This window comes from Camelina sativa, chromosome 10 (assembly GCF_000633955.1).
Source record: "Camelina sativa cultivar DH55 chromosome 10, Cs, whole genome shotgun sequence".
Taxonomy (NCBI): domain Eukaryota; kingdom Viridiplantae; phylum Streptophyta; class Magnoliopsida; order Brassicales; family Brassicaceae; genus Camelina; species Camelina sativa.
Window position 1 is genome coordinate 5148693 of NC_025694.1, and position 13495 is coordinate 5162187.

At 31.6% G+C, this 13495-nt stretch overlaps 3 protein-coding genes and 1 pseudogene across 3 annotated transcripts in view; 2 read left to right on the plus strand and 2 right to left on the minus strand.

Annotated features, from left to right (window-relative positions):
* Window positions 1-1920, plus strand: part of LOC104717194 (auxin response factor 16-like) — a 3653-nt gene extending 1733 nt beyond the window's left edge. The window contains exons 3-5 of the mRNA XM_010434729.2: window positions 8-650; window positions 733-1598; window positions 1687-1920. Of these exons, the coding sequence (XP_010433031.1) occupies window positions 8-650; window positions 733-1598; window positions 1687-1756 (1579 nt within the window). The 3' untranslated portion in view covers window positions 1757-1920. The remainder of the gene's footprint in view (window positions 1-7; window positions 651-732; window positions 1599-1686) is intronic.
* LOC104720058 (defensin-like protein 183) lies at window positions 4860-5505 on the plus strand. Its single transcript, XM_010438028.1, has 2 exons — window positions 4860-4922; window positions 5171-5505. The coding sequence occupies exons 1-2, from the start codon at window positions 4865-4867 to the stop codon at window positions 5503-5505; spliced, it is 393 nt and encodes a 130-aa protein (XP_010436330.1). The 5' UTR covers window positions 4860-4864.
* On the minus strand, window positions 7682-8517 carry LOC104717195 (defensin-like protein 182). The gene is made up of 2 exons (XM_010434730.1): window positions 8460-8517; window positions 7682-8016 (listed from the first exon to the last, which is right to left on the minus strand). Exons 1-2 carry the CDS (start codon window positions 8515-8517, stop codon window positions 7682-7684), a joined length of 393 nt encoding a protein of 130 aa, XP_010433032.1.
* On the minus strand, window positions 9844-11239 carry LOC109126998 (annotated as a pseudogene).

Below are 13495 nucleotides of genomic sequence, written 5' to 3' on the forward strand. Positions count from 1 at the left end.
TCCCTAGGTTGGATTATAACGCCGAGCCACCGGTTCAAACCATTCTTGCTAAAGACGTTCATGGAGATGTTTGGAAGTTTAGGCATATTTATAGAGGGACGCCACGTAGGCATCTTCTCACGACCGGATGGAGTAATTTCGTGAACCAGAAGAAGCTTGTGGCGGGAGATTCGATTGTCTTCATGAGAGCTGAGAATGGAGATCTTTGTGTAGGTATTAGGAGGGCTAAGAGAGGAGGGATCGGTAACGGACCTGAATACTCAGCGGGTTGGAATCCCATCGGTGGTAGTTGTGGCTACTCTTCTCTTTTAAGGGAAGATGAAAGCAATAGTTTGAGGAGAAGTAACTGTTCCCTTGCGGATAGAAAAGGGAAAGTGACTGCTGAATCTGTTATAGAAGCAGCTACGCTCGCTATTAGTGGAAGACCGTTTGAGGTTGTGTACTATCCTAGGGCTAGCACGTCGGAGTTTTGTGTCAAGGCGTTGGATGCTAGAGCTGCTATGCGGATTCCTTGGTGCTCAGGTATGAGGTTTAAAATGGCTTTTGAGACTGAAGATTCTTCCCGGATAAGCTGGTTTATGGGGACTGTTTCGGCTGTTAACGTCTCTGACCCTATCCGTTGGCCTAACTCTCCTTGGCGGCTTCTACAAGTAAGCTTGTTCTTTGTTTGTAGTCTCTTTCTAGTTAGATGATAGGGTTAGTTACTCATGGTTGGGTTTTGTGTGTGTTTAGGTAGCGTGGGATGAGCCAGATTTACTCCAAAACGTGAAGCGGGTTAACCCATGGTTAGTGGAATTGGTATCCAATGTTCACCCGATCCCGCTTACCTCGTTTTCGCCACCGAGGAAAAAGATGCGGTTACCTCAGCATCCGGATTACAACAATCTGATCAACTCAATCCCAATACCTTCATTCCCAAGCAATCCTCTCATTAGATCAAGCCCGTTAAGCTCTGTTCTGGACAATGTTCCCGTGGGTTTACAGGGAGCCAGGCATAATGCTCATCAGTACTACGGGTTATCATCTTCGGATCTCCACCATTACTACTTGAATAGACAACCACCTCCACCTCCTCCTCCATCATCTCTCCCTCTTACTCCTTCTCTAGGGTTGCGAAACATCGATACCAAAAACGAGAAAGGCTTTTGCTTTTTGACGATGGGAACAACACCATGCAATGATACCGAATCTAAAAAGTCGTCTCACATTGTATTGTTCGGAAAGCTCATACTACCCGAAGAGCAGCTATCAGAAAAAGGATCCACGGATACCGCAAACTTAGAGAAAACGCAGATTTCATCAGGCGGATCGAACCAGAACAACGGTTTTGCGGGAAGGGACTTATCATCGTCAGACGAAGGATCACCTTGCTCCAAGAAAGTTCAAGATGCATCGGGTTTGGAAACAGGGCATTGTAAAGTGTTTATGGAGTCAGACGATGTAGGTCGAACCTTAGACTTATCCGTTCTTGGTTCGTATGAAGAGTTGAGCAGGAAACTCTCTGACATGTTTGGGATACATAAGTCTGAGATGTTAAGCTCTGTTCTCTATAGGGATGCATCAGGAGCCATCAAATACGCAGGAAACGAGCCTTTCAGGTAACATTTTTACTAAAGAGTAGATTTATCATATTACTGGATGATGAAGCAAAACAATTAATAAATGTTTTTTTTTTAACTCTTGCAGTGAGTTCTTGAAGACAGCTCGGAGATTGACGATTCTGACGGAACAAGGAAGCGAAAGCGTTGTAATATAATTTGGCAGAGGTGTTTTTCGTTGGAGCTCGGAAGTTAAAAAGTCAAAGCTTGAATCTTTAAGCTTTTTTTAATTTATTTATTTTGGTTCCACTTTTTTGGATTCTGTAATTTTCAAAATGCAATTCACAATCTATTTGCAAATAAAAATAGATTCTTCTTCTCATGAAAAGCTTCTTTAATCAAATATGGTTTATATACTTTATACATACAAGTAGGTCTTTTATATAATTGAGCTCATCCAATCAGTTCTTTCTTACACATAACCTTAACAAATTATATGATGATGAATAGGCTACAACAAGCATTGGCTGCACAAAGTCACAATATTGAGTGTGTTCTTGGGTTCATTTAAGTTGTTGAGAGGTATGAAAAGTAATAAAAATCTGCAAGACAATTAGTTAGGGTGATGCGAGGGTCATGTCTCTAGGCACATGCACAACAAACAACGGTCGGATCCTATGTTTGACAAAACACAAAGTCCTCAACACCTAAGTTAAGTTGGATCTCCCACTTTTCATTTATAATAACTCAAAAGACTATATATTATATATTTTCTGTTTATTCCAATAATGTATACAAAGCGAAAATTCCATATCAGCTTCAGCCTCCTAACTAAAAATATTTTGGAAAGTACATTGTATATTCGCTTCTTGGTCCTCAAAGTCAAATGTTGTTCTAAACTCACTTTTTTCTCTTCTTATTTAATGTAAAAGACACAAAAGTTCTAGCACTTTTTTACATTTTAGTCTTTAAATCCTATATAGCCATCCATACTCACTTTTTCTGCATGCCCTGCTCTAAACTAGTGTACTAGTGTCCTACAAAAAGAAGTGTCATTAGAATACATATTAATCAAGTAAGATTCGATCTAAATTCAGAATAATCTAGGATTCAAGTTCTAACTATTTGTAAATAATATTTTTCAGATTAGTCACTCATTAGCTTCGGTCTACTGCTCGATCTAGTCTGACGCTTTACCGATCTAATTAAACATGGATACAAAAATCATTAAGACTGTTAGTTGAGAGTGATGGACATCATGGACTATGTAAACAACACACGAAAGAGAGATATTTTAATTGAATCCAGTCACATGTCATGATTAGAGTTAATATAAATGGAACCAAAACTTAATTCAAGTGGCTTAAGAGATAGTATGAACATTGTATATAAAAAGAGATATAAACATTAATTGCATATCTGAATAATATCAATTTTTTAGGGTTTTTTTTACATTAATCAAAAGTGATTGATTGTGACAACTCTCTACGTCCGAAGTTGACTCTTGAACCACACATGTTCACAATTCACAATCCCAACAAGATCATGAGAGAAAACAAACAGCAAAACGAAAGATACATGGGGGAGTCTTGTTTTGGATTAATCATTAAACTAATCAAAGAAGTCAAGTTATTCAACTGGTGATCATAATATCATAAGTTAAATTATTAGGAAAAAATAATGTCGAGAAAAAGCAGATACTTAGGGTTTTGAAACAAAACTTCTTCGTTAACCATGGTTGAGTTAAAGACGATTATCGATAGAGACAATTGTGACAAAAGTCAAAGAGGAGAAGAGACAGAGTAGCGAACGTTGTGGCACTTTGAAATACCACTTTTTTTACGTAAACAAAAAAAATAATTTTTAAAACAAAGAATAGATTATTCAAAAAAGAGGACAAGAGAATTAAAAAGGGGCACGAGGTAGACAAAGATTCGTGAGGCAAGGAAATGCCAACTCGAAGGCCTTTCTTTACGTGAAGAAACATCAATGCATGTGTCCTCTTCATTCACAATAAAACTAAATCTGTCTGTCTTCTCTTTCACGTTCTCCCTCCACGTGTCCATTCTTACGATTTTTCTTTTTATACCCTTAACCTAAAATATAATACTAATCTCGAGATTTACAACCACCGCCTGAATAAATTTTATAGAGCTAACATTAAGCAACAATTGAAAAATATTTTGTGTTCTCGAGTAAAAAACATGACATCAGATTCGATCGGTGAGTGATTAGAAAAACTATCGAGAACAAGTGTGTTGATGTTGATAGAGTATTCTGGAGATCTAATATATATGGGGCCTATTTATAATTTGGAGTTTATTTACCTAGATTCAAATTGGGTTTAATACGAATCTGATCGAGTAGAATTAGCCCATCGCGACATATTATGTCTAACCCTTACGAGTACGACCAATATCGCTTGTCTTGTAAAATTATATCCAAAAACCAATCAAATTCATAACTTTTGAAGCCGACGTATGCTATACAGTTTGAAGCTAACCCGAGGTCCAATAATAAAATGGACTTCCAACTTTTGGATTATACATGTTGTAATCAAGGGAGTTGCAAGACGCCAAAATAATTGTAACACGGCAGTTCACAACATATGTTTAGGCTGGAAACCAATTTTCTAAAGGTATTGTGAGTTAAATACTTCTTCTTCTTTGTATATATATATAAATTTGGTAACAAAAAAATATTCTATGTTGTTTTAAGGTTTTACGATGGTTTCATCTTCGAGAGAAATTATTGAGTCTCCAATTTCGGAACACGGACACAAATGTATGCATTGGTGCGTCTAGGAAAAAACCGAACCGATGAGAACGTTTTCGCCATCTTTTAATTCTCTTGTAATTAAATTAAAAGAGGGATTTTTGACCAGAACAAGATAAAAATGATTCCAAATTTCTAACGATGTATGTCATAACCTCTTTTTTTTTGGATCATATTTTTAACTAGGAACCTTTTTATTAAGGCATTACATAAATATATATTCAAACTAAAAATTATTACAACCAATTGTGAGAAAAAGGAATAAAAAAAACTTGGAAATTCATTCATAGCTTATTAGAAGTTTGACTTAAAAAAAAAGAAGTTTGACTTCAAATATTTTAAAACTTAAGTCTACAAGAAACAACATTAATATGCATGGAATTCCATTTACAAGTAATATGATAAAATTAACATACAACATTCAATACTAGCTAGTGATATTTTTTGGTAACATATATACTAATAAAAATATATTATCTTTTGCATAACATTATATATAGACCCACTCAATGTTTGATTGTTATATTAAAAATTGTCAAAGGAAAAATAAAATGGAGAAGGCATTTTCACTCTTGTTTTTCATCATATTCTTTATCATGTTTGCTTCTGGTATTATTTCTGCTTTGTTTTTCAATTAATTAGGAATTATGTAGAATACATGGCTGCCTAGCATATTTCTGTAATATCGATAAGAAACCACATTCACTATCCTTCTTGATTTGTGACAAGACATTAATTTTGACAAAACTCTCAAAATAATAGGATCATTTATGTTATATAGTTGTAAATTTCTCTAATGGTTCCTTTTGCAGGTAGTAAAAATAATAATAATAATAATCATGCGTATAATTTTACAGTTGAAAATAAGATGAACACAAAGACATGCATGGAGAATCTCGGTTATTGCGAGGGTTCCTCGCAGCAATGTGATGAGAGATGTAAGACTAAGCACGGACCAGAGGCTGAAGGTGAATGTGATGTCAAGGGTCTAACATGCACATGCTTTTATCCGTGCGGAAAAGGCCCATCGCCTCCTAAGTCCAAAAAATGTTATGGTGGAACTGGCGTGTGCAGCGATAAATGTGGTCCTCCGTGTTGCAACCAAAACTGTGCGGAAAAGTATTATGAAGGAACTGGATTTTGTGACAGTATTGGCCATACTTATTTATGCAAATGCCAATATACTTGCTAAAACCTAAAACTATTTCAATTTTTCTAGCTAGAATAGACAAAACCGATCAATTCTGTCATTCTTTTTTCTTGTTTCAACTTCGATGTGGCAAAACTAGTAATAAATAATAATTATTATTAAAATTTCACTTGTGGATGTTCATTTTTTATATATTGTGATGTCTACAAATCAACCAAATCTAAATGTTAATATGTTATTCGCTAGGTCCGGCGTTTAACGCGAGAGGATGAACTTTTTGAGAAACCTCAAAAATGAACGACAAGTCTTTTTTTGGTTGTGCTGGTCAATGTAATCGTTCATGGTATTACTTACTTTGAACTTAGCAAATATGATATTTTTGATAGAGGACAAATCAGTATTTTGTGATTCTTTTTCGTTATGAACGGTAAAGACATTGTTATTCATACGTACGTAGAACATTGGAAATAAGTTTATGATGTTTCCACAAACGAAGCATATAATATACTATAAGAATTTGGACTTTCGCTTATACATTGTGAGGAATTGAACTTTTGACTGCATGAGCTTTAATAGCCGGACAAGGGTAAGTGCAAATACACTGTCCAACATCACTCCCTTTGTCACATAAACCACCGGCGTTTGGCCCAAACACTGACTTGCACGATTGAGAACAGTCTTTTACGTCTCTCTTGCACATCCCAATGAATGTAAGGCATCCCATATTCTTTTCAACTGTATCCAACAAGACATAATTCATATATAAATAACAACATAAGTAGATAATTATAATCAGAATATTAAGAAAACGAAATATGAATTTTTGTTTTTAATTAATGTTGTGTACCTAACACAAACATAACAAGGAATATGATAGGTAGAAGAAGTGAATATGACTTTGCCATGCTTTTGTATATCTTCTTGACTATTGAGATACTAATATATATACTCTTTGGTTATACCACAAGAAATGTGAATTTAGTTATTATAGTATGCGCAAGTTTCAGAAATAAATCGTATAAATGTATGATACTAATTAAAATGACACTGAGTGCAATCTCATCACCAATATCTTTCAACGATTTATTTATAGTCGATCAATATGTCAGTATTGTATGTAGTCAACCTTAGTATATACGTCTAGTATTATCCATTGTAGTTTTTGGTAAATATTTCAAAATTTTAGTAACTTTTTTATATTCATCCTAATTTTATATATCTAAAGATTCGTTTGAATATATCTTTACAAATATTCGTATTCATAAGTCATAAGATAGGTCTTATAGAAACAAAATCAACGTTTTGATCAATTTTGTCTAATATCTTTGGTATTTATGGAAATTCCATTTAATGCTTATTCAAAAGTTTGACTTCAAATGTCTACAAGAAATGACATAGCATTGATTACAAAGATCAATTTCTAGCTCATTCAGAAGTTTATTTTCAAAACGTTTTGTAAATAACTAAATATTAATAATGAGGCATAACATTAAACATATTCTAAATAGACCAAACTATAATGTAACATTCTCTATCACTTGCTTCTTCATCTTCACTAACATCGTCAATAGAATTACTCCAATCCCCGACCCAATCACACTCCCAACCGTCACTCTCCACCGACTCAACTTTCTTCCTCCGGTATTCACCTCCATCGATGACGTCACCATTCTACCACCACCACCGTCAATCCGTCATGATTATCGCTTCGAGCTTTTGTCTTCATCACAAGAGTGTAATGCCTTTGTTTTGTCCTTTTCTACACCTACAGTAAAACTTGCTGAGTAAACGTTGTGTTACTGTTGCTTTTGAGTTGTGAGTTGTGAAACCCGCACACATGACACAACACTGACGAGTTTTTCTTCATTGTCATCTTATCACTTATGTTGCACTAATTTTTTATATTTTATAATTAAGGGTACGATTGGTTTTCAATTATTATATAAGCTAGTTCACTAATCCTAGTTTTTAATTAATGGTTTTTTCCTTTTTTTTTTCCTTTTTGGAAATGAAAAAGATTATGCTTTTGTTTATTCATTTCATTTAGCAAATTTATAGTGAACCCAATTATTTTACACCGGATATACAACTACATTCAAAGAAACTACGTCATCCACAAACCACAATTATCAATAATAGTAATTGTTATTAATTTCTTATTGCATTACTGAAGTTACAATAATAATAAACAATCAGTTTACAATATTGTCAACCGGCTTTAACAAGGATATTCGCATTGGCACAAACTAAATGTACCAAGAGTGTTACAAAATCCATGTCCACCATTATATTTTTGTGCACAGTTCATATCACAACATTTTTCGGGACATCTTTGACTACATATACCAGCTCCACCATTACATTTTTTCGGCGAGGGTGGTGATGATGAGGATCCACATTGGTAGTAGCATGTGCATAGCGGCACCGGCACCCCAGTACTCATACCACAGTTGCTTTCGCTCGATGGTCCATGCTTGGCCTTGCATCTCTGGTCGCAATTTTCACAAGTGCCTAATCCATCTATACATGTCTTTGCTCTAGCTTGATCCACAACTGTAACATTGTATATATCACTAAATTTAACATATATACATATTTTGGTTTTTTCTTTTTGTATGTGTATTTGTTTATGGTTAAGACATTAAATTTTGAATGTGTTTTTATTGTAAAAGTATCCACACTATCACTTATATATATATATATATATATATATATATATATTTTTTTATTATCCAAAATTCCGTGTTGTAATTTATTTCATTTAGGGAATAAACGATCGAATTTCTATACTCAAGATGATGATAAGCACAACTGGCTGGCTATGTCAAAATTTGTTGATTCTGATCATATATATATATATATATATATATATTTTTTACAACATTTAAAAATGTAAGAAAATATGTGTTAAATGATTTTTTTAAGAAAATATGTGTTAAATGATTTTTTTTAACAAAACATAACAGTTGAAAGATATATAGAATATATAACAATACCTGAGGTAAATATGATAAGTAAGTTAACAATGAAGACAAGTAATGTCATCCTCGCCATATTTTCAGGTTTTCTATTTTTTTTCTTCTTCTCAACTTATATCTCTCTAAAGTGCTCTTTTGTATGTTATTGGAAACATCATTGTTAATCTATTTAAATGCAAGATGTAAACTTCAACTTGGGTCAAAAAACATTAATTTTCCGTTCATGAATAAGCTAGTCTTTTCAAACACACCAATTTATTGCAAAAATTGATATGAACAATAAAGTTTCTTCTGGAGAAAATATTATTCTTGGTCAAAATAGACTTTATGATTGCATCTTATTTTAAGGTGAGATGTTTGATTGGTAGCATATAAACGATGGTATAGGATGTACACTTCTTATGAAACAAATCAGACTAGAAAATAAAAAGTATAAAAGTACTAAAAATATAAAACTAATATTTTATTTCTTTCACAAAAATGTCGATTATATTTTTACTGTAGTTTTAAAAATTACATCTTATTTTATCCTTGTTATTATTTAGTGCATTACGTACTACTCAATACTTTATATATGAAAAGTTGGAAAAATGTGTTTCTAAAAAAAAGTTTCTATATTTTTAATGTTTTAAAAAAAAATTAGTGTAAAATAAAAAAAAATTCTCACTCATTAGTAAACTTAACTTTTAAATCTGAAAATGACAAAAAAAATTTAATTTATAAAATGGAGATATATGAAATATTATAGATGGCCTGCTAACATAAATCTATAGTATTGGTTATAGTTGGTCTGCTAACATAAATTACTAACTAAGATAAATGTTGTGCACAATAAATAGATAGCTATATTGTAAATTTAGGAAAAATTTACTTTAATCAAGTGGTTATGATTTCATCTTTATATAGTTTTTCTAACCAGAGTTCGACTGGAGTAACTCATGTTATCCCATATACTGTAATAGAGATTGGTATAAGATAAGACATTGGGTCCGATTGGTAATGTAGCCAAAGCTGTAAGCTGAAGCTGTAAGCTGTTACGGAATAGTGCAAAGTTGTAAGAAAAAATTGTACATGAAAGTTGTACAAAAAAACTGAGAGTAAAGTTTTTAATAAAATTTTTGGTAAAGTTTTTGTGATTGGTGAAAATTCAAAGCTATACCACTTGTAATACTTTGTTTAAGTTCACCAATCAGTACCATTGTCTAGCCCAATAATGTAAAAAAAAAAGAAAAACTATCCTCTAAATTTGTCAACTGCTAAACTCGTATGCGGACACAGCCCGAATTCTTCTCTTATATAGAGTTTTATTACGAAAGACCATAGCAAGGTTTTTACATTAATATTGTGTTCCTATTTTTGTATTTGAAAATATTATGATTGTACAGTACTGTATACGTATCTATTACATATGGGGGTTATCAGTCAAACAAGGATAATATCAAACACATGTTCCAGCACCACCATCGCGGTCACAAAAGCCATGCGCATTTGGTCCAAATTTAGACTTGCATGCTCCACTACAGTCTCTAATAACACCACACGAGCCAAGAACTGCCATGCATGTATTACTGTATTAGCACCCATAATTTGCTCAACTACATCCAACAAAACCGTTTTTGTATTAGATAACAAAAAATATACTACTCCCTAGAAGAAGTTAATACATTGTACAAGAAATCTTATGATGTGTGCCAATGAATGGAGCCGAAACGAAGCATATATAATGTATAGTACACACACATGAAAAACCCATAAAGGTAAATGCGTAAAAAATCAATGTTCTAAAATACGCTAGGCACTAGCCGGGCGGTGGACCACCGTTTAGCGTATAGCCGTATACGCGGCTATATATACGGAAAATATGCGATAAATATATTTTATTAAAAATATATATAGATATGAATATATTACATATAAATAATTAAATATATATAATAAAAACAAAATAAATATCTAAATCTTTGCAAAAATACTCATAAAATTGTCAAACCAATAGTATCAACCTTTATATACAAGAATCCATTGGAACTTGAATAATTTCTGAAAATAATTACAAAAGACAAATATGCAGTGAGATTCCAAAACAGAGTTTTACGATATCAAAACTCTGTTTTACGATTTCAAAACAGAGTTTTACGATATCAAAACTCTGTTATACGATATCAAAACTCTGTTTTAAGATATCAAAACTCAAACTCAAACATAGTTTTACGATATTAAGAATTATAGTTCTTTAATCAACAAGACAACAACGATAGATGATAAAGCCAAAAAAGAAAAATCATATAATTAAAACAAGAGAAGGAGCGTAAAGAAAACCTAAAGACTCTCTGTATATAGAATGAAGTTTGAGAAACAACCTAAGTGTCATGGCAGTAGAAAACGATAATAAAGCTTAGCGTTTTATCAATTTATAGATCTATAGCTTGATTGAAGGTAAAAAAAAAAAACTTACCGTATATACGCTAACCGTATAGTCGTCCGTATATACGCCGTATAAGCAACCGTATTCAACCAACCCGTATTTGTTAAACGCTTAGCCTAAAAACGGTACAGTGGGTCACCGTATACCGTATTGTCACCGTATATACGACCGCCTAGGCCGTATTTTAGAACATTGTAAAAAATGTTAACATATATCAGAATGAACTATAACACTTGGGGCATATGCGATTGAGTTACGCTGAAACGTAAGTAATTTTTTTTTTAATAAAGGAACTTTAAGATAAATGTATACCTAAGACAAACATAAGAAGGAAGATGATAGGGAGAAAAAGTGAAGAAGTTGTCTTGGTCATTTTTCTTCTCTTAAAATAAACTTTTAGCAAGTAGTGAATATTGTTGATAGACTTGAAAAACCTGCGAGACTGCCGAAGAGAGATTTATCATTTATAGAATTATGGGGGATCAAGTTTCAGAAATATAGTTATCTATATATACATTTTTGAAGTACATTTTCGGTTATACACTTTTAATTTTGCTTATTTAAAATTTTAATCCCTACAAAATTGTACTGAAAGCAATAAGTAAAATATGGTAAATTGACAAAATCGATTTTTTTTATAGAAACTAATTAATTCTACCTAAATTCCTTATTAATAGCAAATTTGTTTTCTATATATGTTTCCCAAAATAAAAATAAAAAAATAAAAAAAAATCAATCATTAAACTGTATACACTAAAAAATAAACAATCAGTTAAATTAAATAATTATATAGTAAACAAAAAATAATAGTATTATTTTAAATAAATACAAAATATTATTCTGATTAATTATACATTATACCAATAGTTATATTTCATAATTTTAGTGTTTTATCCAGATAAAATTATAATACTTTAAGAATAATTGTATTACCGCTTAAATATAAAAAATACTAAAAATTAAAAATAAATAATTTTATTACTAAATTAAATACCGTTAAAATCAAACATCATTATAAATAAAATTCAGTAATTGTCCCGTGGTGTACCACAGGTTAAATCCTAGTTTATCGTTATAATTTTGAACAAAATCATTTGACTGTGTACTTTTATAAGATACTATTTAACTGTCACAGTGAATAGGATAGTTATGCTATATATGTTATTTAAGTCTATTATACTTTTGGGATAAAGTTTCCTTCTATTCTCCACTATTAGTCAAAAGATTATGAAAAAACTCTTTATTTATAAACTGGAGTAACACATAAACTAGTTAAATAAAACTAGCTCAAACAATTAAGCTAATTCCTATATGAACTATTGTAAATTATTAGCTACTAATGAGTTTTAAAATGTGAAAACACAAATAATTTACAAAATTAAGTTGGCACAGAAGTATAAAATTTCAAAGTCGTTTGGTTTTAACTCAATCGGAAACAAAAAGGTATCAATTTGTCGTTCGGCAGTAACGAACATATCTTGGTAAATATGTATATACAAATGAACCATTCTTTACTTTTAATGAAGAGAAAGATTATATATATAATATATATATATATATATATAATTTAGTAACAACACCGTGAGTTTTTCTTGAAATTGTTCTAGCTAGCGGGCGATTATAATCGAATTAAAGTCTGTTAGAGCAAATGAAAGAGAAATCAAAGGAAAATATACTTAATTGAAAGGGAACTGAGGTGCAGGCGATGCATGGACTCAGACGACGTTGATCATTTGTTTGGACAATAGAATAAAAATCATGCATGTCTGGCTAAGATATCACATGACGTTTATGTCAAGTTGCTCAATATTTTTCATATACTATTCTTTGTTGGTATATATATTTAGTAGAATTGGAGGATACCCTTGAATCGGTCTGGCGGAAGAAGGTTCCTCCAAACTATTGATATTAAAATAATAACACACACAATATTGATCCAAGTGGATGATTTATATATGTCTTCAAATCATATATATATATATATATATATATATATAAAGGGTAATCAAATTGGATCGATCTAAATGCAAAAAAGTCAGAACTGATTTTCAAACAAACAAGTCTTTATATAAAATTTCGAAAGTGTCAACATATATGAATGATAATATATATACTTGTATATATGTATGAGCTAAGTAAAAGTGGATAATACTTAATTCCAATCGATACGACCAAATTAGCATAATTTTAAGATTACGTAGTATTAGTTTTAAGATCACAGATCAAATCAAACAATCATAAGACAATTAAACTAGATTGGCTGGCCAAACGACTTAATGACTTCGTTAAACTTTTTGATTTAAACAATAATAATAATATTAAATAGAGTAACCAAGGGCAAAATCGACTTCTTAATTCTGGTCTAAGATTCAACGGACCATATTTTATTTTTTAAGGTCCCAACCAAATAAATCCAAAGGAAGCCAGGAATTTGCATGGGATGAGAAAGTTTGTAAAACGTGTGATGCAAGTGGTAGATGCAGATTTTTTTACTTTTCATCTTCGATAACTTTTGACATGAAAAAAAAAAATCAATAATTATGATGAATAAAACAAAAATTAATCTAAAGTTTATAGCACATTTAATAATATATTCCTACAAGATTTTTTTTTTTTTTTTTTTTAAAAA